Here is a 25,262-nt window from a genome sequence, read left to right as displayed (position 1 = left end):
GTCAGCTAAGCATTGGCTCAGGTCATGATCTCACAGCTCATGAATTCAAGCCCCATGTTGGGCTCTGTGCTGGTAGCTCGGAGCCTGGAGCCTGCTTCGGATTCTGTGTCTGCCTCCCTCTCTGCCCCTCTCCCACTTGAGTGCTCTCTCAAAAATAAATAAACATTAAAAACAATTTTAAACTATGGTTAATATGTTATGGAAATGGTGGACAACATATGCAAGATCTTATAGGTGGTTTTAGCAAAGAGAAACTATAAATAAAAATGCTAGAAATGAAAAGTACTGTAATAGAGATGATGAATGCTTTTGACTGGCTCATCAGTGGATTGAACAGTGCTGAGGAGAGATCAGTAAACTTAAAGATAAATCAACGTAAATTACCCTAACTGAAACACACACACACACACACACACACACACACACACAGTGAAGGAAAAATGAAAACAAAATAATCCCAGAAGAGAACATATAAGAGCTGTGGGACAATATCAGTCTAACATATACATATAATTGGAATCCTAAAAGGAGAAGAGAAAGATAGGGCAGAAGAAATATCTGAATAATAGCAAGAAAATTTCCAAAAATTTAAATCACAGACATCAAATCGTAGATCCAGGAAGCTCACAGAATATATAGCAGGATAAATACTCGAAACACACACCTAGGAAAAACAAATCTCTTCCAGATGCCTTCACTGGTAAATTCTACCAAACATTTAAGGAATAAATAACACCAATTCTATAATTCTCTTCCAGAAAAGATTAATTTTTTAAGGTCAGCATTACTCTGATACCAAATAGAATGAAGACAGGAAAACTATACATACCAATATCCTTCTTGCATATAGATGAAAAAATCCTCAGCAAAATATTAGCAAAACCAGTATCACTTATTAGAATGGCTAAAATTAAAAAGTGCTGACAGTACCAAGTGTCTGTAAGATCCAACTAGAACTCTCACATGTTGCTGTTAGTAATGTAAAATGGCAGTGCCACTTCTGGAAAAGTAGGTATCCAAGGATACATACTCTTTGGAATGTCCTGAATGACCCTCAGGTTTGACAATTGCTAGAACAACTCATAGAACTTAGGGAAATACTTATAGTTTTATTATACAAAAGATCAAAACCAGGCAAAAGAAAAGATGCATACAGTCAGGTCTAGGAGAGTCCCAATGTGAAGCTTCCTTGTGACCAAAGCATTTAAAAAAGTCTTTTTTTAAATGTTTTTATTTATTTTTGAGACAGAGAGAGACAGAGCATGAGCAGGGGAGGTGCAGAGAGAGAAGGAGGGAGACACAGAATCCCAAGCAGGCTCCAGGCTCTGAGCTGTCAGCACAGAGCCCGACGCAAGGCTCAGACTCATGAACTGTGAGATCATGACCTGAGCCGAAGTCGTACGCTCAACCGACTGAGCCACCCAGGCGCCCCACCAGAGCATTTTATCTTCCCGAAACAACTATGGATGACAATACAGAGTACTGCCTACTGGGGAAGCTCATCTGAGCTTCAGTATGCAGAGATTTTATTGGGATTTCATAAAGTAAGCATGACAGACTCACTGGCAATGAGCCTGAACTATTCAGGCTGATATCAAGTGACTATGAACCCCAATCCTCTAATCACATGATCAGTCTTTCTAACATGCCAGACCCCATCCTGAATTATCTCATTAGCATAAGCTATCAGGACCCACCATAAATAACAAAGACAATTCTATCATTCAGGACATTCCACGGAGTATGCACCCCAGGAACCAGAGACAAAGACCAGCCAGATCTTTATCACACACCCAGCAATCCCATTCCAAGGCATATATTACTCTAGAGGATGAAAACTCATGTTCACACAAAAATCTACACACAAATGTTTATAAGATTCATAATCACTGGAAATAACCCAAATGTCCTTCAATGGGTAAATAAACAGTGGTACGCCCATACAGTGAACTACTACTCAGCAATAAAGGAAGTGCTGATTCATACAACATGGATGAAACCCAATGCATTTTGCTAAGTGAAAGGCTATGACACTCTGGTAAAGGGAAAATTAAAAGGACAGAGAACAGATCATGGTTGCCAGGAGTTGTGGGGGGCAGTGGGAAGGATTTACTTAACACAAGGGAACTCTGAGGGTAACTGAACTGTTTTATGCAGTTATTATGGTGCCAGATACACAACTCTGTATTTGTCAAAACCCACAGAACTGCACTGTACCACAAAGACTAAATTTTAAGGTGTGTAAATTTAGAAATCAACCAGGATATGTGGGGAGGACAAAATGCAGGCTATAACAGATGAATCTTACTTTATCACAAATGAATCATTTAATCACACTGAAGAGGATGGTGCAGAAAAGAATGAATGTAACTCTGAATCTTAGGACCTAAATAACTTTGGGAAAATGACAGGATACTGAAGGCTAAAAACAAAAAACTGTAAACCAGCACTGCCCTGTAGTTGGTAAACTTGTTCCTCACAAAGGTATAGGTAGGTCAACAGTTCCGAAACTACTTGGTTTATATATTACAGTTAAACAAGTAAGTATATATAGTGTAGCTGGGCCGCCTGGGTGGCTCAGTCGGTTGAATGTCCAATTCTTGATTTCAGAGCTCAGGTCGAGATCTTGTGATTGGTGGGATCAAGCCCCACATTGGGCTCTGTGCTGACAGTGCAGAGTCTGCGTGGGATTCTCTCTCTGCCCCTCTCCTGCTCACACACACACCCTCTCTCAAAACCAATAAATAAACATTTAAAAAATAAATATACTATAGCTAATGAGAGACACGCTGTTAGAGAAAGCTATAATAAAAGGGGAGGCTATAATGAGCACTATGGAGTTGGGACTGGTGTTGTAGGCATCAATTACAGACTCATGATTTATCTTCTTAAAACATATTTGCATATACATACATATACAAAGACGTAGAGACGTTCGCATGACTAAGTATACAGGTGGTTTCCTATTCTCTCCATTGATAAGGACTAGAAGCAGTGACACTCCAGAAACAACATGCACACCTTAACACCCCAATCTTACTTTTTAAATACCACTGTCCATAAAAAGAGGCAGAGGAAAGACAAGATAAGCCTGGAGCATCTTGTGGGGGGAGAAGAGGGAAAGGAGGAGGAAGGAACATACCAAAAGGATACAAAAGCTAACCTGAAAGAGCTTCCGATAGCCAAAACTAGAACTGAACTTGAAAATAATGACATATTGGATCATAAAGAATAAAATAATATCCATGAGTGCACACTGATACAAATAAGTGGTCGAATAAAAAGCTAAATGGGAAAGAAGGGACTTTTCCTTACAAAATTCTAATAATAAATGCATAAGGAACAGGGAAATAGAAAACAATTAGAACACTGCAGTCATAATTGTTGTAGGCAAGATCCACCAGTAGGTGCTAAAGGTAGTAAGAGTTTAAGCAGAAAGAGTATTTGCCTCAAATATTTAGTAATTACAAAGGGAAAAACTGTAAATAAATAGTGTGAATCCCGGCAAACACCAACTTGACCACCTAATCAAGATTAGTGTCATCAATAATAAATACCTGCACTATATATATAGCCCCTGATACACTGCAATGAGAAGGGCATATCACATCTGTGGTAGTTTTCCCAATAATGCTTAATCTCAGTTAAATATGAGAAAATATCAAACAAACCCAAATAAGGGAACATTCTATAAAATAATTGGTCCTCTTGGAAAATATCAAGGTCATGAAAAACTGGAAAGACTTGAGAACTGTCACTGACCAGAGGATACTAAAGAAACATGACAACTAAATGCAATGTGGGATGCTGGACTGGATCCTGGAACAGAAAAAGGACATTAATACAATAACTGGGGGGGTGTCTGGGCGGCTTAATCAGTTAAGCAGCCAACTCTTGATACCAGCTATGGTCATGATCTCGTGGTCTGTGGGATGGAGCCCTGCTTCGGGCCCTGCGCTGATAGCACAGAGCCGCTTGGGATTCTCTCTCTCCCTTTATCTCTGCCCTTCACCTCCCTGCTCACGTGTGCATTTTCTCTCCCAAAATAAACATTAAAAAATAAATTAACTGGTGAAATCTGAATAAATTCTGTAGTTAACAGTACTGTAAACAAGACTAATTTCCTAGTTTTGATTACTATTCTACAGTTATAGAAGATGTTAACAAAAGCAGAAGCTGAGTAAAAGCTGCATGATGGGTATATGGGAACTCTGTCAGGACTTTTGTATCTCTTTGTAAATCTAAAATTACCCCAAAATAAAAAGTTAAAAAAATAGGAAAATCTGGAGCTTTAAAATTATTAGGTATAAAAATGCTGGATTTGGTTCAAGTGTGAAGAACTAAAAAAAGTACCAGACTAGCAATTCATTCCATCCTTGCCAGTGGTGTGGAACCTTCAGAGAATCACCTAACCTCCCTAAACTGCATGTTTCTCTGACAAATGGGTAGGACACACAAATCATCTACCTCAACGGTTACTTAAGGATTCAATGACACAGTTGGTCAAAGCTGTCCAGAAACCATGTCTGTGCACACTGCAAGCATTAACTGCTATATCCTTTGGCTTAAGAGAAAACATTCATTAAGAAGAAATTTTCTAGGAAAGAAACACGAAATAAAAATACTAAATACTGGGGGCACTTGCTAGCTCAGATGGTAGAGCAAGGGATTCTTGATCTGGGGTCATGAGTTCAAGCCCCAAGTTGGTGGTAGAGTTTACTTAAAAAAAAAAAAAAAATAGTGAAACAAGGTAATGGTGGAAGGAAAAGACTTAAAAGATACACAAAGTGCCAGAAAGTAGAAGCACCGTAGAGGAACTCATCGGAAATTTATGTCCACTACTCATGATTTGCACAGACTGCAGGTGATGACAGCTACATGTAGGAGAATGGGAGTGAAAGGGGGGGACTGCTCTTGCAGACCAGATCATGAACAACCAATGCGAAGAGGGAAAAGGAACTGGTGCCTTCTCCTCCTCTTACTGCTACCTAAAGTGTAGCATAGCCAAAGCAGACATATCACCCCAAGGAAGAGGGAAGATTTCCTGGCACCACTGAGGAATTCAGTGCAGACTTACTATATAACATGACTAGAATTTGGGAAAGTAATTATATTTTTCAAAGATCCCACTACTGGGGTGCCTGGAAGGCTCAGGTGGTTAAGCGTCTGATTTTGGCTCAGGTCATGATCTTGTGGTTGGTGAGTTCGAGCCCTGTGTCAGGCTCTATGCTGATAGCTCAGAGGCTGGAGCCTGCTTCCATTTCTGTGTCTCCCTCCATCTCTGCACCTCCCCCGCTCGTATTCTCTCAAAAATAAACAAACATTAAAAAAAAAAAAAAAAAAAAAAAAAAGATCCAGCACTACTAAATGCTAACAGGTCCTTCACCTTTGAAATCGTTTGGTCTTCAAGAGCAATGGAATGAGAGAGGATCCCAAGCAGACTCTGCACTGACGGCACAAAGCGTGAAGTGGGGCTCGGATTCATAAACCATTAGATCATAACTGGAGCCAAGACCAAGAGTTAGATGTTTAAACCAACTGAGCCACCCAGGTGCCCCTTTCAGCCTTCTTATGATTCTAGAACAGGACAGTACCCCACACAAAAGTAAACACAAAACTAATCAAATGTTCACCTTTTTGACTTAAAAATCATGCTTTTTCAAACATAAACGTTCTATACTAAAAAAACCATGAAGTTCCCATTAATATCAACAGAGCAGAAGCCAGCAATTGTTATCTGTAAAGGGTGTGAGAGTAAATATTTGAGGCTCTGGAGCCAACAGGTTTCCTTAGCGGGTACTCAGCTCTGCCTTTGTACGGCAAAAGCAGTCACTGACAAACTATAAATGAATGGATATTAATATGTTCCAAAACCACTTTGTTTCCAAAAATAAACAGCCGTAGGGATTTGGCTCAAGGACAGTAGTTGTCTACCTAGAGAGAATGGCAGACACTTGTTAACTGAATCCCATTTTTCTCAATGGACTGAAAATTTATATATGCTGCCTATTTCTTACCATTTTATAATTCACAAACAAAATTACTTGAAGTGAACTGGAGCCCAACAAAATAGGCATCATTTTCTTCACCATAATGGAACTGCTTTTGAGTACTCATTCTGTCCTTTAGTTACCTACCAGTTAGTTCTTGGTTTTTGGTACAACATGTTTCCGACTTTAATTACAAAACAGAGAATTTTATACCAGGAGGGCAGGTTCAATATCATTTCTTTAGAACCTTGCATTTTTTGCTTTTCAAGAGATAGACTTTATTCTTAAATATGGACTCAGAATATACGAATAAGTTAGCTTCCTAAAATACATGAGAATACAACAATTAAGCTCAAATATTTTCCCTACAAAGTTTTTGTGCAAGTGTAAAGAACCAAATACTTTCCAATTTTCCTACAGCTGTAACAACCGAAAATAATCTTGCTATCAAAGTAAACTGAAATCCTACCAATTTAAAAGGGTTTCAGTTGCCCGTGTGGCTCAGTGGGTTAAATGTCTGACTTTTTTTCCTCTTCCAATGTTTACTTTTGAGAGTGACACAGTGAGAGTGGGGTAGGGGCAGAGAGACGGAAAACACAGAATCTGAAGCAGGCTCCAGGCTCTGAGCTGTCAGCACAGAGCCCGACCTGGGGCTCAAACTCACAAACCACGAGATCATGACCTGAGTTGAAGTCGGATGCTTAACTGACTGAGCCACCCAAACACCCTCTTTTTTTTTTTTTTTTCCAGAAAGAGACAGCATGAGTGGGATAGGGGCAGAGGGATAGGGAGAGAGCAAATCCCGTGCAGGCTTTGTGCCGCCAGCTGTGGAGCCTGATGAAGGGCTTGATCCCGCAAACTGTGAGATCATGACCTAAGGAGAAATCAAGAATTGGACACTTAACCAACTGAGCCACCCAGGCACCTCTGACTCTTGATCTCAGTTCTGATCTTGATCACAGGGTCGTGAGTTGAAGCCCCATATTTTTAAAAAAAGGAAAAAAAAAAAAAAGAAAAAAAATTATGGGGAACCTGGGTGGCTCAGTGAGCTGAGCATCTAACTCAACTTCAGCTCAGATCATGATCTTTGGGTCTGTGAGATCGAGCCCCACGTGAGGCTCTGCTTGAGATTCTCTCTCTCCCTCTCTCTGCCCCTCCCCCACTAGCACCTGCACTCTCTCTCAAAATAATAAAAAAAAATGTTTTTTAAATAAAATGGTCTAAACCAGCTCTCAACTTATCCAAAATAAGGAGAGCACTCCTGATTGTTTTTATACATAGCCTGAAAGCATCAGAAGAGCTAGAAAAATACTTAAGACAAAAATGTACCATGATCCAAATATCACTATGTTATTCTAGGGAATCCACTCACTAAAAAAACTGCAAGGTCATGAAAATTAAGAGCAAAGGTTAAGAACATCTATGATTTTAAAAAGTATATCCAGACGCCTGGGTGGCTCAGTAAATTAGACATCTGGCTTTTGTTCTCAGCTCAGGTCTTGATCTCAGGGTTGTGAGTTCAAGCCTCACTTTAGGCTCTGCACTGGGCATGAAGCCTACTTAAAAAAAAAAAAAGTATACCTCCTCCCAATAAATGAGAGAGAGATACCTCAAAATGCTACCCTGTAGATTAATGACCTAAGAGAATCTCATGATTAAATCATGTGTGCTAGAAGCTTTACAAGTAAATTTTCCCAAATGAGCAGTCTACTCTCAGGCTTCTCTTAGTTCTTAACCACATGTAGTTTCCCATATTTTAAAAATAAATAAAATTATAAAGATACACAGGAAAACATGGAGTTCTATATCAAATAAAAGTGAAGAAAGAGCTGCTAACAGTGAGAGATTCAAAGTAGTCAAACATATTTGTGTTTGCAGGTTCCAACTAATGAACCTCATTAAAAAAAAAATCTACTCGGGGCGCCTGGGTGGCTCAGTCGGTTAAGCGTCCGACTTCGGCTCAGGTCACGATCTCGCGGTCCGTGAGTTCAAGCCCCGTGTCGGGCTCTGGGCTGATGGCTCAGAGCCTGGAGCCTGCTTCCGATTCTGTGTCTCCCTCTCTCTCTGACCCTCCCCCGTTCATGCTCTGTCTCTCTCTGTCTCAAAAATAAATAAACTTAAAAAAAAAAAAATCTAATCAATCCGTACAATGGTTTGCCCTCAACACTAAAGGTGTAAAATTGTTACTTTATATCTTCATCTATTACAATGCAGTATAGAGGTTAACAAAAAGTCAGATTAAAAAAATGTCAACAAAATGTGATAAACCGAAAAACATTTCTATCTAAGAGATACTGAAATGTGTTAAAGATTGTATTAGTTATGTTTTAGAGCACTGCATGATAAACTACCTAATAACTACATGACACTACACCAACACTATCATGTTAGTAAGTGAATGCTAAATTTTTACTTCTCATATGATTATAGTACTTAAATATTTCCAACTAACTTTAAAATTTTTTTAAAATGTTTATTTATTTTTGAGAGAGAGAGAGACAGAGCATGAGTGGGGAAGGGGCAGAGAGAGAGAAGGAGACACACAATTTGAAGCAGGCTCCAGGCTCCGAGCTGTCAGCACTGGGCCTGACGTGGGGCTCAAACTCATGAACCGTGAGATCATGACCTGAGCTGAAGTCAGATGCTTAACTGACTGAGCCACCCAGGCGCCCCTCCAACTAGCTTTTAAGGAGAAAAAGCAATCATATATATTACCAAGAGTGTAAGAGTATAAAATATAAGTAAGTCTTAATTTCCTCATGCATTTACTACTAACAGTCTATAGAGCTTAACAGCCTCAACTGTACACAGGCAATGTGAATAGGAAAAAAAAGGGTGGGGGACTTCCTGTCCCACTTTTAATAAATTGCAGAGGCATAATATTTTCTCAAGTTCATTTTATTAACAAAAAGTGCGACCTGTTTTGAACAAAAGCCAACCATGAATCACAGAATTTGGCAAGACATTAGACATGGAAAAGCAAATAATCTTCATTAAGTAAAATATAAGTAGAGGAGGTGCCTCTCACATGTATTATATTCATGCTTCTTCAATAGTCTCTTACCAACTTTCAGTGTATTTTTTCACAAATGCTATAGCAGCTCAAACACAAATCCAGGAGCACAATGGAAAGTTTGGCAATTATTTTGGGCTAATTAAGTATGAAAGTAAACATTATACCACAGTTTCATGTAAACCACTGTGCAATGTGTAGGAATCTTTAAACATATTGACACTGAAAACAATGTCCAACTGATGAAAATAAAAGAGACAAGAGGGCTGTAAACTACTTGTTGCACTACAGCTGTTTAATAAAAGGCAGGAAAAACTGAAATAATTGTAAATGATCTTCCATGTGTTCATATGGAACATGACCAATTCACATGAACTTAACTCATTTAAAATTCTGTATGTAAAAGTCATATAATAGAAAGATTATGCCATTAATCAGTGTGTCTACACCTGAACAAACAAGAAAAGATAAATAAATTAACTTTTAGTCAGCCAACATACTCCAAAGAGGAGATTCAGTCTACTTTTGCTTTATTTATTCACATAAAGTATCTACAGGGCAGAATCTATACATAAGTAATTTTTCTCTTCCCTAATTTACAGGCACTAATGAAGCTATAAACTATGATTAAAACCCAAACTATAAAGTGGTCATTTAAACACAACTGAGAATCTAGCCAAGGATAGAGGGGTACCGAGACTGAGCAAGTTACTGAGCGCATGCACGGTCTCTACGTACACTGTCCGGCAGTTAACCACCTTTCTACTGCAGGAGACAAACTGCCTTTTAGGAATATACTGATTTACTAAATTAATTGAGGACTACACTGTTAATTCATTACATTACACAAAATTCTTCCCACACTGCTAATTTTGTCCTGTGTACTAATGTCATATACTACAATTGTGCTACTTTCTAAAGTTTCAGAAATACTATTTCAGGTAGAGATGATGAAAAAAATAAGACCAAATCTGATTATCTGACCGATGACAAATTGAGCACCAACTAAAGCAAATCTCAGGGTCAAGGTAGCTTGCAAGTCAGTTCTCTGGATTTGAAAATTACCTTCCGCTGTTTCCATCAGTATTAAAGCTGAGGTCTTCAGGGCCTATTTGTTCACCATCAGGAAAACTGGAATGCGTATCTAATATAAAAAATTAAAAGCAGATAACAGTTTTTAAAGACCAGTATTTTCTTTTCCATGTCTTTAAGTGATCTTCCTAAGCATGTTAGTTAAGTGACAAAGATTCATGGGTTGTAGACAAACCTCTGTCTTCATAGAAAATTTGTTATCTGAATCAGGTATAAGCAAGCACAAAGGAAAAAAAAAAAAAAAACAACAAGAAAAAGTAAAATGTGTAATACCCATAAGTAGAAGATGAAAGTCACTGCCTAACTTTGTTCTCCTGGGGACACTGTGGGAGCAGCTGAAGAAAGGAACAGGAAATGATGATGATGTATATACTTTGAAGACTGACTTTGTAAACATTAAAATGTATCTTAAGGCAAATTAAATTGCACATGCAAATATCACTAAAAAACCCATCAGCACTCAAAATAACGTGCCCAAAATCTAGCTGCTTCTTTCAGAAATAGAAAATTACTAACAGTGTCATAATACCTAAAAACCATCAACTGCTCAGCTCTATTTTGGAAACAAAAAACAAAAAACAAAAAAAACTAGAACTTCAGGGAAATCTGTAAAATTGTAATGCCAAAAACTGGCATAAGCCTAACAATGTTGCCATTCCAGGAAATCTTGCAGAGGAATGCTAAGACTGATCATTAAAGTCTCTGGATAAAATATTAATAATGGGTGATGGATGTTAACTAAACTTACTGTGTTAATCATTTCCCAATACATACATACTATCAAATCATTATGTGGTATTCCTAAAACAAAACAAAAATACTAACAATGACTTTATCTCAGTGAGTTTTATTCCTAAAACTATTTTGGGAGGAAGAGGAAATTTAAAAAATGATGCTTCCATAAACTAAATGCATTTCTAAGAAGTCAGAAAAAAAATCTTTTAAAAAGTTTCCTTATTAAGCTAGGCTACTAACATCTAATAACATCTGAACCCTCCCCAGGGGTTGATAAGCATTTTCTTATTATGAAAGAGCAGATAGAAAATATTTAGGTATTGTAGGCTACAGACTGCCTCTATGGAAAAGTCTTCTCAGTGTTGTTTTTGTTTTTAAAAGCTCTGTACAACATAAATGCTATTCTTAGGTTACAGGCTATACACTAGAGCAGGTTGCAGATCCCGTTCCATTAAGTAGTATCCAGCAGGTATCTGACTAAACAGTACCTAGCACATTTTTTCAGTACTCACCATTTAGTTTACCCCATAGAATATTGTTTCACAAAAGACAATAATTAAAAAAGAAAAAGAAGCAGAAACAGCAGAGAAGCAGCAGCAGAAGCAAAAGAAGCAGCAGCAATAGCAGCAGAAGAGATGGTTTTATTAATCTCTGTGAAATGAGACCATGTGCCGCACCTTCATCTGGGGGCTGTGCCATGAAAGAGTCGTTAAATCCTCCCATGCTGGTGTGCTCTTCCTGCTCCTCATTCTCAGTGTCACATTCAATATCACTGTCACTACTCATTCCTGGCATGAAAGAAGGGGAGAACATGTTTCTGAAATGAAACCACTGCTAGTGAAAGGAAAACAAAGTCTCCTCGCCCACTAAACTGAGATTCCTACTGAATTTTACCCTAGATCCCAAGACAATGGAAGACACCAAACAAAACAAATAAAAAAGTAACCACACAAACCTCAGTTCTCATTAGTTATTTAGAGCAGTGGTTTTATTTTTGTTCTCAAAGATTAAAACTGCCCTTTCCACAAGTAGTGGAAAGTACCTGCAAGCAGTAATTTGAAACCAGTATTAATTTCATTATATTGAGAATATTTTTTCCAAAGCAAACAGTTTTTTCTAGAGTCATAAGAGATAATAGAAACTTTTAATCCTGATTCAATATAGATGTAATCGTTTCTAGCCTAAAACATATAAATGTTATATAAATACACGGTTATACTTACACATATGCGTGTATATAAGAAATTCCAAAAACTCTTAGCAATAAATGAGTTACTATCCCATTTCGGCCTCCAATTTTGTTTTTACGTACATCAACTGACTCTTAAACGAAATATTCTAAGTGCACCCAGGTGGCTTAGTCAGTTAGGCATCTGACTCTTGATTTCAGTCCAGGTCATAATCTCACAATTTGTGAGTTTGAGCACCCTGTTGGGCTCTGAGCTGACAGTGTGGAGCCTGCTTGGGATTCTCTCTCCTCCTCTCTCTACCCCCTCCCCTACTTGTGCTTTCCCTTTCTCTGTCTCAAAATAAATAAATAAATAAACTTAAAACAAGAAAAAAGAAAAAGAAGAATTCTATAGAAAGTGCTTCTCTTTCAACAAGATAGTGACCAAGAAAATCTGGAAATCTTCCTGCTATAAGCCCTTATACATGCTAAAGAAAATATAAAAAAAGGTATGTTAATGAACAGCCCATTTAAAAGAAAGAAGAGAGAGGTGCCTGAGTGGCTCAGTTGGTTAAGCCTCCAACTTCGGGTCAGGTCATTATCTCACGGCTTGTGGGTTCGGGCCCCACATCGGACTCTGCGCTGACAGCTCACAGCCTGGAGCCTGCTTCAGATTCTGCGTCTCCCTCTCTCTGCCCCTCCCCCACTTGCACTGTATCTCTCTCTCAAAAATAAATGAATGTTAAAAAAAAAAAAAAAAAAAGAAGAGAAATACACAGGTACCAAAACAAACAGGTAGGGAAAACTAACAGGTCAGATGCCAAAGAAACCCAAGATTTAGATGTGAACATCTTTAATATTCCCTTGGACCCACCACAGAAAGGGAGTTGAATGACTGAAACTTATTTCCCTGCATAAAGCTAAAATTCTTATTGAAAGAACGGACTAGAAAAAGTCTGCCTACTGGTATAGGAATACAGTCTCCTGTCTGTTTCTGCTGGTCTCAGCTGATCTCAGAATTCAAACTAAGGCCTATGTGCCTAATTTAGGTTTGGGATTTAAAGTTGAGGTTTAAGTCTCAGGAAATTAATACAAAAATTGGTCAGGAGCTAGTGCTATTTGAATAAAGCAGACGGAAAATCTTCTGGAGTAAAGGTTCTAGGTAAGATGGAGTAATAAGCACATTCCATTCCATCTTTCCCACTAAATGAAGCTATAAAACCTGGACAGAATCCATGAAGCAGCTCTTTAAGGGTACTGAAAAGTAAATAGGAACAGGTATATTGGTGTAGACCAGAATTTGAAGTACCACCACCAAACTGTCAGATTTAACATTAAAAAAAATTTTTTTTAATGTTTATTTATGTTTGAGAGAGAGAGGGAGCAAGGGAGGGGCAGAGAGAGGGAGACACAGAATCTGAAGCAGGCTGTAGGCTCCGAACTGTCAGCACAGAGCTCGATACAGGGCTCGAACTCACAAACCGTGAGATCATGACCTGAGCTAAGTCGGACGCTTAACTGACTGAGCTACCCAGGTGCCCCAAACTGTCAGATTTAAATAAGATCCGGAATCTCATAACATATTAAAAATATCCAGGATACGGGGTGCCTGGGTGACTCAGTCGGTTGAGTGTCTGACTCTTGATTTTGGCTCAGGTCATGATCCCAGAGTCATGGGATGGAGCCCTGTGTTGGGAGCCCAGCGTGGATCCTGCTTAAGACTCTCTTTCCCTCTCCCTCTGCCCCTCTCTCCCACTTGCTCGTGTTTCCTCTCTCTCTCTTTCAGATTAAAAAAGAAAAAAAAGAATCCAGGATACAATCCAAAATGAGTTCAGCATATGAAGACCTAGGAAAAGACAATCAACAAACATCAATGCTGAAATGAATGAGATGCTGGAAGTATCTAACTAACAAAGACTTTAGAGCAGATATAGAAGTGCTTGTGAATACTCTTAAAACATTAAAAAACAAAAAACAAAAAAACTTCTCTGGAGGGAAGGTTCCACAATCCAGGTCATAAATTATCACGGCGGGGGGGGGGGGATGTTTTCAGGGGAGGGGTAGATGAGGCAGAAAAAGATTCTTAGAAAGGTGTGTTCTAATTAAAATTTACAAAACAAAAAAGGCAGGCAATCCACCTGAAATGAGTCAAGCGAAATACACAAATATAAGGACAATACCATGATTTTTTCATAAAATAAGGACCTGTTTAATATGAGAAAGGAAACTTAAAAAATTACTAAACAGACTTTCTAGAAATGAAAGATACAGTCATTAAAATTAAAATATTAATAGATTTAAGCAAAGTTGGAAAAGAGGTTAGCAAACTTAAAGACAGAACTAAGGAAATTAAACAGAATATTAAAGAAATAGAAAAATGAAAATCATTAAAAAGCAGTTAAAATATAAGGGGATAAATGGTGATAGTTCCACTGTGTCAAACAGACTGCCACAGATAGCAAGAGAAACAAAGGACAGACAATGCATTAAGAGAAAACAGCAGAAATTTTTCCAAAATTAATAAAACATTCTAAATTGAATGAAAATAAAAATTCAACATATCAAAATTTGGGAGATGTGGCTATAGCAGTGCTTACAGGGAAATTTATACCATTAAATGCTTACATTAGAGAAGTAAAAGGTCTCAATAATCTAAGCATCTATTTTAAGAAACCAGAAAAAAGAGTAAATAAACTTAAAGCAAATAAAAGAAAGGAAATACAGAACAAAAATAAAATTTGCAGGAAACAACAGAAAAAGAAATCAGTGACACAAGAAGTTAGTTCTTTAAAAACATCAATAAAATTGAAAAGCTTCTAAGGAGACTAAGGAAAAAGAGAACAAAATTACTAATATCAGGAATAAAACAGGGGACATCACAACAGATTCTACAGACATTAAAATGATAATAAACAACTTTATGCTCATGAAATTAAGAACATCAATGAGATGAAGAAATTCTTTGATAGACACAAACTACCAAAGGTCACTCAGGTAAAAACAGATCACCTGAATAAGTATTTTACCTACTAAAGAAATACAACTTGTAGTTAAAAGAACTTCCAACGAAGAAAACTATAGCCCCAAATGGCTTTACCAGTGAATTCTTCCTCTTCTGTTTCCAAGAAGAGTTTTGTGTAGTACTATTTCTCCCTTAAATATTTAGAAGACATAGGCTGGGTGTATGGACATTTCTGAAATCTCCTTGTTCAGCAAAGAGAACTAAAACTTTCCTGCTATAAAAAGCAAAGTACGATACTTCTTCCTTAGAGACCAAACCAGCTACTTCCATGAAGCACCACCTCCACCTTGTGGCCCTTCACGGAACTGTTGCTGAAAATACTAAAACCCACTATACAAGTGGGTTGAAATTCCAGGCAAAGGCATAAATTTGATCTAGAACTAGTGTTTCTGAATTCCTGACAGATTCACAAACAAGGAAATCATTCTCTGGATTCTCAGGAATTCCCCAAATCTTTCAAACTCTTTATTCATTATATATCTTTAAAAGTTGGGAATTATTTTGGTCCCCAAACTTCCTATTTCTTAGAATACCACTCACTGGATTCCTATGAAGTATAGTATAAACTTATTATTTATTTATATAGTACCAGACAGGGCCACGAACACTTAAGAACGTTCCCTAGCTTTGTGAATGTAATGAGAAAGCAAAATTGGTCTCCTGACCTCTAGCTTAATAGTTGGCCATACCCAATACTGGGTCAACAGGTCCTGCACAAATCATTGCAATCAGTGAGAGGGAAGGGGGGCACCTGGGTGTCTCAGTCGGTTAAGCATTCAACTTTGGCTTGGGTCATGATCTCATGGTCGGTGGGTTCAAGCCCCACGTCAGGCTCTGTGCTGACAGCTCAGAGCCTGGAGCCTACTTCAGATTCTGTGTCTCCCTCTCTCTCTGCCCCTTCCCCACTTGGGTTCTGTCTCTCTCTCTCAAAACTAAATAAACATTAAAAAAAAAAAATTTTTTTTTTTTTTTTAAATAAGTGAGAGGGAGGGACACCTGGGTGGCTCAGCCAATTAAGCGCCTGACTCTTGGTACCTCATGGTTTGTGGGTTTGAGCCCTGCATCGGGCTCCTTGCTGACAGTGTGGAGCCCGCTTGGGATTCTCTCCCCCCACCTCTCAAAAATAAGTAAGTAAACTTAAGAAAAAAATTTTTTTAAATAAGTGAGAGGGAGTGAACATAAGGTCAAACACTTTCATTGTTTTTAAAAATGAAATTAGCTGCTGTCAGTCAACAGACCACAAGCTATATGCTGTGCCTTGCCCCGTATATTGCAATGTCTACCCACTGCCTACCTAAGTAAATTAGTGATATTTTACCAACTCTAAGAAGTCGGAATACCTGACCTTTCTTAATCTTACCAGGTGTTTATAGGTTTTCAGAAAACTGGCTTTCATTGATAGTAATTATAAGATACCATTAAATGTAAGATGCCACAGAGATGTTAAATGCAGAAAACAAAATCTGCATCTTACAGTGAAATTTGAAGTAGGATATTTTTATATCACCTACCACATTTTTTGAGCATCCACTATATGCTTAGTACTGTTAGTACTGTACTTTTAGTTCTAACTCCCTTATTGATGGGTGCTCAAATTTCAGATGCTTAGGAAATATATTAACCACTTGGTGCAACAGACACTAATGTTTTACCTGCCTCACTCTTTTCTTTTTTCTTAATGTTTATTTATTTTTTGAAAGAGAGTAAGCAAGAGAGGGGCACAGAGGATCCCAAGCAGGCTCCAACGCTGTCAGTGCAGAGCCCAAAACAGACTTGAACCCGTGAACCATGAGATGATGACCTGAGCCAATATCAAGAACCGGATGTTTAACCAACTAAGCCACTGGGCACCACTGCCTCACTCCTTTCTAATACAGAACCTCAATGCTGTTTGGTCTTCCCTCTTCCATATGGCCACATGGAATGGGTCAAGGAGGAGAACCAAATGTTTATAGACTTTGCCAAGTTTCCTTTTTCTGCCAGTGATTAATGAGATATAAGAGGATGTTAAGGTGCTCTGATGGGGAAGATGGGGAAAAAATGAGTTCTTGAGAACACTGAACATCTAAGTTTTCCAACCCTGAAACTGCCCTACCACAGTTATGTGAGACTTCATGTTAATATGACAGTATACCTTCCTTTTCGTTTAAGCGAATTGAGTTTTTGTTAACTTACATAAAAATCTCTTAACCGATATCCCAAAAGGGATCAGTTATGCTGGAGTATCAAACTGTATTTCTCTCTTAGGTTGCCAGTAAGATTTGTAACAGGCATGTCATGGCTTTTCCCTGGGATGGATATATTGACAGCCTTGACTTAACTGAAAGAGATTTGTGCTACTTCAATAGGAGCTCAATCAGAGCATATTCTCTCCAGTCTTAAACTGCACAAGGAAGACACTGGTCTACCTACAAGAATTCTGCAGGGAGGGTATCAACTGGCAGCAGCATTGACAGGGATATGGGTAGTGTCAACCTTTTCAGTATCAGGCCATTAAAGACAAGATTAATGTAAGGTTGTCCCATATGGTCCCACTTAGAAAAAAGCTCTAATGCCTGTCATGTCTAAGAAGACCATCTCATTGATGGGCAAATATATTTAACAGACCTCCTTAGTAGTCCCAAATTCCCAGCCAGTAACACAAACAATGCTTTATTTTAAAGTTTCTTTTTTTTTTTTATTTTTTTAAATGATTATTTATTTTTGAGACACAGAGAGATAGAGCATGAATGGGGGAGGGTCAGAGACAGAGGGAGACACAGAATCTGAAGCAGGCTCCAAGCTCTGAGCCGTCAGCACAAAGCCTGACGCGGGGCTCGAACTCACGGACCATGATATCATGACCTGAGCCAAAGTCAGATGCTTAACCGACTGAGCCACCCAGGCGCCCCTTAAAGTTTCTTTAGGAAGATTTGAGAGACAGACAGACAGACAGACTGAATGACTTACCCACAGTAATCTGACACAGAAAATTTTCTTAGGTATTGTGCTCAAATAAGAGCCTTGTGTCTCCTAAGCACGGATACAAGACAAACCCATTTGTTGACTTCCTACCAAGGCTTGTAAGTATAAAGAATAAAGGTTTCTTGAGAATTGCTTCTGCTGATAGAATATTACCACAGCAGCAAGGCCCCACTCTCCTCCTCTCACAAAGTAGATTCCAAAAGGCTCAGAGCTCCTTTTGTCCACTGTATTCCCTTCTTCCAGCCTCATCCATTAGTTTTCTTCTCACTGCCTATCCTGGAACTCCAGCGGTAAACAAGCTGTTTAGGTCCCAACAAACTGCCAGGATGTACTTCTGTGGCACTGTTGATTGGAATGCTTACAGCAGCTTTTCTTACTCAGTGCTGAGCTCTTTATATCATATCGCTCCTTATATATTACTGGGTCACATGACTACTTTACTCTAAATATCAGAATTTGAAAGACTTGAAAGTGCATGGTAGACCCTAAAGGTGGACAATTAAATGCCTTTCTGTAGTTTATGATAAGCTATCAATAATTATCTTTAAATAAGAAATGAAACTGTTGTCAAAAAGTTTCAGGGTTTTTGGTGCCAAGTAGCTATTTACATAGAAAAATTGCTAAGATAATGTTAACTTACGAGTTTAAGGCTGAAATTAAGTAAAAGTCATCTTCGCACCTACATTAATTTAACATTGCTTCTCACCAGTTTTCCTGCCCCTAATTCCACATCCATTTCCCCACCCCAAATCCATTCCCCACAATGTGCCTAGAACAGAAATTTAAAAACATAATTTTATTATCTTACTTCTTGCTTAGACCCCAAAGTGCAAATTCCAAATTGTAACTAGGACATACAATGTAATGCTTCAAGTTCTGTCATCTGTCTCCATTCTGGCCCTATCTTTCACTAGTCTTCACCTGACTAACTTGTACTCATGCCTTAGGATCATCTTTCTGAAGGTGAACTAGGTTACTAAAAAGCACTGGCTCTGGGTTCAAATTCTGGCCCTTCCATTTATTAACTCTGTGACTTTGGGTAAGGTAAGTTACATCTCTATTTCATGGATGCAAGACACACAAAAAAACTTCCATGCTGTTCTGCCATCTTGGCTCCCTTTAGTTACATCTCCAGACTAGGGCTTACTCACCTATAAAATCAAGATAATAAAGTAACTATCATGTAGGCATGTATTGAAAAAACAAGGTAAATCTGGTAGCCTTTAGCAGTCTCTAATAATAATGAGGACTTAGTAAATATTATGTTGTTTTTATTATTACACACCTGTCCTTTGAGCTCCCTATATACTTTTATCACAGCACCCATCATTCTTTCTTGGCTATTAACTGGTCCGACACCTGACCAGTTTTCAATTGCCCTCCCTGCCCTCCTCCTACCACCACTAACACATAATACCCACCAGCATACTTGAGAACTATACCTTGTACCCATAGGAAACTATGATCTACTCTGGCAAGTGATTCTTAGAAAGTGGTCGTCCCTAGTTGAATCATTCAACTCAACCAGTGGTTCTCAACTGGGGATGATTTTGCCTCCCAGGGGACATTTTTGGTTATTGTAAGTCAGAGGAGGTACTACTGGCACCTAATGGTTAAAAACCAAGCATGCTGCAATGCACAGGGCAACCCTCTACAACACAGAATCGTCTGGCCCGAAATGTCGATGGTGACAAGTTAAAGAAATCCTGAACTAAACAGCAGGTTCAGGAATAACTTTTTCACCAGCATCAAATGTATGATAGGCAAACTAGAAATTTCATATGCTGAATGAATAAAAGGGGCCTGTAATTCCAGTACATGCTATAAAAATTTAAGTCACTGCAATTTATAAACTATCCATCCATCCATCCATCCATCCATCCATCCATCCATCCATGCACAGTAACTAGCTAATACCTACAGGTCCTTTCTATAAAGATTTTTAATCAAAATATTTATTTCTTAATGTTTTATACTTGATCCAAGCCAAAAGGTCAAGAAATGATTATTATTTCTTAACATTTTAACAATCAATACTTCACTTTAAAAATCCTTTTCAGGTCCCTGGCTGGGGCGCCTGGGTGGTTTAGTCGGCTAAGCATTCGACGTCAGCTCAGGTCATGATCTCACCATTTGTGGGTTCAAGCCCCGCGTCAGGCTCTGTGCTGATAGCTCAGAGCCTGGAGCCTGCTTCAGATTCTGTGTCTCCCTCTCTCTCTGCCCCTCTCATGCTCATGCTCTGTCTCTCAAGAATAAATAAACGTTAAAAAAAAATTCTTTTTGGCTGCCTGGGTGTTTCAGTCGGTTAAGTGTCCGACTCGGCTTCAACTCAAGTCATGATCTGGCAGTTTCATGAGTTTGAACCCCACATTGGGCTCTGCGCAGGCAATGCAAAGCTTGCTTGGGATCTGCTCTCTTGCCCTCTCTCTCTGTCCCTCTCCTACTCATGCTGCCTTTGTATCTCTCAAAATAAATAAACTTAATATAAAAAGAAAAAAATAATAAAAATCCTTTTCATTTAGTCTCTTCTATTGAAATAATGCTGCTGCCAAAACGCATATAATACTGTGCTCCACCAACTAAAAGGGAAAAACCTGAAAATGCCACCACTCCTACACCCTCTCACAGGGCAGCCAGAGGTATATGGTGGCACCTGCATGCTACAGCAATTCATCAATCATTGAAATTCAAATAAGTGCAGAGGTGGAAGGCAGCAGAGTTTCAGTAAGAAATGGGGGAAAAAAAATCAATGTCAAAGTTGACATCCTTTTCTGCTGACATATAAAGGACACAGCAATGGTAAAAACACACAGAACACCTTCTGTTACTCAAAATTACAAAATGTCTTCTATGCTTTTAAATAAAGAATAATGAACCTGGAAGAACATGTAGAAGAATACTAGTAATGTAACTGAGAATGAATTGGCAGAGTTGAAATCAGTTACCATAATGGATTTTTTTTTTAAGATTTTTAATTTTTATTTACTTATTTTGAGAGAGGAGGGAGGGAGAGGGAGTGAGAGAGAGAGAGAGAGAGAGAGAGAGAGAGAGAGAAAGAGAGAGAGAGATTGATTTGATTGATTGAGGCCAATGTGGGGCTCAATCCCACAACCCTGGGATCATGACCTAAGCCAAAACCAAGAGTCAGAGGCTCAATCAACTGAGCTACTCAAAAGCCCCAAAGGAGTTTTTAAATGGTTAAAGTTTGGAATACAAACATTAATCAAAACTGCCTTTTATTATTTTTTAAGTTTATTTTATTTTACTTTTTATGAGAGAGTGAGCAAGTGGGGGAGAGGAAGAAAGGATCTCAAGCAGGCTCCACACTCAGCACAGAACCCAACACAGGGCTTGATCCAATGAACTGTGAAGGTCATGACTTGAGCTGAGATCAAGAGTCGTGCACTTAACCAACTGAGCCACCCAGGTACCCCTTCTTTTTTTAAGACTGTCCTTAAAAGACAAAGTACTGGGGCGCCTGGGTGGCTCAGTCAGTTGAGTATCCAACTCTTGATTTCAGCTCTAGTCATGATCCCAGGGTCATGGGATTGAGTGTCACACCAGGCTCTGTGCTAAGCGTGGAGCCTGCCTGAGATTCTCTCTTCCTCTACCTTTGCCCCCCTCTCTCGCTTAGATGCTTTCTCTCTCTCTCAAAAAACAAAAGAAAGGAAGGAAGGAAGGAAGGAAGGAAGGAAGGAAGGAAGGAAGGAAGGAAGGACCCAACAAAGTACTTAACAATTAACATTATAATTATATTATATATAATAATCTATAATTTTGTGCATGCCTTCCCCTAAGCCTGTGAACATATCTAATCTCTTCTTCGCATATCTAGAATACTCAATTCCTATCATATAGATGGCTTAACACATTAATTGAATGAGATGTGAATGAGTAGATGAACTGTCTATAGATTCCCCTCACCCTCCTGCAAATGTCCCATCTAAGTAAGATGTGTCCTTTTATGTACCCAATTATCCATTTTGCCTTCCTGTGTGCTCGATGTCCTAGTAAATTAAATTCAGTGGCACAATAAATGCTGTATTCAGATCAACCATGTTGGATAGCAATGTCTCAATAACTTAACTACCCCCCAACACCAACACCAAAAAAAGATCATTATTCTCACCTTCCACCTAATTATGACTTTATCATTCCATACCTTCCTCAGGTGCAGCTGAAGCTCCTTCAGGTAGGACAGGCTGTAATTCCCCAGTTTCAGAATTATTTTCCAAATCAGTCATCTGCATTCCTTCCAGACGACCACCTTTAGCAGTAGCCCTCAAAGAGGGAGAAAACAACCTGATATTTTTGTGTAACTAGTCAGCGATACAATAATCTACATTTTCTTCTTGTCCTGAAACTGAGCATGAAACTAAGTAGGGTATATGGCACTAGTGCTTTATTTTTTAAAAAATCCAATAGAAGATTCACAATAAAAGATTAGAAAATGATGGACTGTATCAATGTCATATCCTGGTTGTGATATTGTATCAGTTTTGCAAAATGTTATCATTAGAGGGAAGTACGTAAGGTGTATATAGGATCTCTCTGTTTTATTTCTTAGAACTGCATGTGAACATATAATTATCTCAATAATAATTCTGATTAAAAGATAAAAACAGAAGTCCTAAATAATAAGTTCTTACTAATATAGAAAGACTTTTGAGATATATTACTGAGAAAATAAGGTGTGCTTTATGTACTAAAAAAGCTATATAGTCACAGTTGCTTAAATATGCATAAGAACTGAAAAAACACAGCATATATAAAAAATTAAAAACAGCAGGGAAGTGTGTGGGCAGGGGGTTGGAAAACTAACCAGATGGGAGACAAAGATGGGGAAATTTTCACTTAATACTCTTTTCTTACTTCCATTTTTAACCACTTATTATTAGTATTTAAAGTTTTTGCTTACAAACTACTATAAATTAGGGAAGGGGAAAAAAGACACAAACTAGAAAACATCACATAAGCCAGGCTAGTGATACAATTAACTGTAAAGTGAGGGTCAAAGCTAAGGGCTGCAGGTATTTATAAAGGATTTTACAGTCTAGAAAAAAGTCTACGTTCATAAATATTTAATTGTTATGACTAAAGGCAGATATAAATATCTCCATAACAAACAAAATATAAAAGCTGGTTGTAGCTGCAACGTGAATATGGAATACGTATAAAATCAGGCTAGGTAATGGGGAGGACAAGATAACATCTAATAATTATAACACCTTTCCAATGCTTAAACTGGAGCTAAATCAGAAAACTAAATCACACCAACTGTTCTTTACATTTGGTAATTATCCAGACCTTAAAACTATATAAAATTAAGTAAATTTAAGGGATGTTATTCTCTCTCTAATTCAAAATCATTTTCAAAGTCTCCAAGGTAGAACTATTCCATTGTTTAAATTTAGAAATATATTTAATATCCATAAAATAGATCAGCAGATGGGTATTAAGGGCTCATCGAGCACGTTCACAGACAATATATCCTATAATCACTTAATCTTTTTAATTGGTAAAAGTTTAATTGACATGGCTGGGATGTGACTTTTTGTTTCCCGGGTGAGAGATAAAGGTGATGACTACCAAACAGTATATCCTTTTGAGAAATTCCAACTATGAGTTTTGCAGACATTTTCATAAAAGAAGAGAAAAAAAGTGAAAGTACAAAAGCAGTGTTAAAAATAAAAACGCTAGAATTGCTTTGTTCTGTACAAAACATGCATAGAAGATCTATGACATAATGTAGCCTAGCACAAGTGTCTTAAAAAATGTGGAGCAGGGGCGCCTGGGTGGCTCAGTCGGTTAAGCGACCGACTTTGGCCCAGGTTATGATCTCACAGTTTGTGAGTTCAAGCCCTGCTTCGGATTCTGTGTCTCCCCCTCTCTCTGCCCCTCCCCTGCTCATGCTCTGTGTCTGTCTGTCAATAATAAATAAAGGTTAAAAAAATTTTTTTTTTAATTAAAAAAAATGTGGAACAGATAGAAAAAAATAAAAAAATAAAGTAAAATAAATTTTTAAAAAGCTGACACACACAACAAAAACTCACAAGGCAGAATTCACACAAGGTTACACAATATTATTCTCTTAACTTCAATGATTTCTAACATAACAGAACCTCTAATAATATCTCATTTCATTCCACTAAGAAAAGAAAGTAGGGTCTCTGGTACTTTAGTTAGATTTTAATACAACAAATAAACTTTATATCTGCTAAAAAATTAACGAAGTAGAAATTTATTTTACTCATTATGATATAGACTTAAGAAGTGCTATTGAATAAAGCTATTGGCAATTATTCCACTACATAAACAAAAGAACTTACCCCAAGGCGACCATTTTCCTCCTTTTCTCAACAGCAGGTAAACCATTGAAAACTGCAACCACAACAGCATCTGAATCCAAAGCTTGACACTGCCGGTCTTCGGATTTGGGCAGAATATCACCGATACTGCCATGTGTTAAGGCTCGGGGAGAACTATGCCTGCTCCCAGACTGAGAGCTTCCTGGGGAACCTACAGAAAAGAAATGGGATACTCTGAAAGAAGGCAAACAAAAGTTCTCTAGTTTCCACTTTAGAATGTCTCACTACATACACATTTTTAAACTGCCGGAAGACTCAAAGCCAATTTAAAGACATATCTCAGGGTTTTTTTGATGCCAGGTATTTAAAATTAAGGAGTCCAGAATATGAGTCTAATGATTGCATTTTATTACTGATGGGTCTGTTTTTGGGAGATCAAGAACTTTCAAATCAAGTTTCAGCACTGCTGGTGCCTTTAAACATCTAAACCTACCTATACCATAACATCAATTTCAAATAACAAACATCTACACACTGAAATTACATTCTGAACTCTCCAAATTTACCTTCAGACAGAGTTTGACAGTCTCCCTTTGAACGGCTATTTTCCCCAGAGTCTATTGCTCTTCGAAGTGACAGACTACCTGCTATACTGGACCGAGCTGGCTTGGGTGAATTACTCTTCTTATTTGTGGCTGCAAAGACATTTAAAAATATCTTTGAATAAGGTAAAATAGCATAAGACTCACTATGCAGGCACTTAGGGGAAGACTAATCTTATGGAAGGTATTCTATCTACTGTGTCCAAAAAACCTAGGACACTCTGGTCCCAAATGGTTTATTTAGGGTTATACGCAAAAAGCATTCCTATTTTGCTACTCATGAAGCCAGACCAGAAAAATATCAGTAAACTCCAAAAGAAAAATCCTACCAGATATGAACTCCAATCTCAATGCCAAAGTATTAACAA

The 25,262-nt window shown here is 38.1% G+C and overlaps 1 protein-coding gene across 9 annotated transcripts in view; it reads right to left on the bottom strand.

Annotated features, from left to right (window-relative positions):
- Positions 1-25,262, bottom strand: part of TRIM37 (tripartite motif containing 37) — a 146,058-nt gene that overhangs the window by 5,183 nt on the left and 115,613 nt on the right. For 2 of the 9 annotated variants that reach the window (XM_042915290.1, XM_042915295.1), the window contains 6 exons: positions 24,859-24,987; positions 24,314-24,503; positions 22,147-22,286; positions 11,508-11,618; positions 10,069-10,147; positions 8,871-9,452 (listed from right to left, as the gene is read on the bottom strand). In XM_042915290.1, the coding sequence (XP_042771224.1) occupies positions 9,434-9,452; positions 10,069-10,147; positions 11,508-11,618; positions 22,147-22,286; positions 24,314-24,503; positions 24,859-24,987 (668 nt within the window). In that variant the 3' untranslated portion in view covers positions 8,871-9,433. Of the gene's footprint in view, positions 1-8,870; positions 10,148-11,507; positions 11,619-22,146; positions 22,287-24,313; positions 24,504-24,858; positions 24,988-25,262 lie in introns of those variants that run through there. The other 7 variants (XM_042915294.1, XM_042915297.1, XM_042915291.1 and 4 more) reach the window with 5 other exon arrangements.

This window comes from Panthera leo, chromosome E1 (genome assembly GCF_018350215.1).
Source record: "Panthera leo isolate Ple1 chromosome E1, P.leo_Ple1_pat1.1, whole genome shotgun sequence".
Lineage (NCBI taxonomy): Eukaryota > Metazoa > Chordata > Mammalia > Carnivora > Felidae > Panthera > Panthera leo.
Note: the sequence above shows the minus strand (reverse complement) of the source record. Positions and strands in the feature narration are given on the sequence as shown.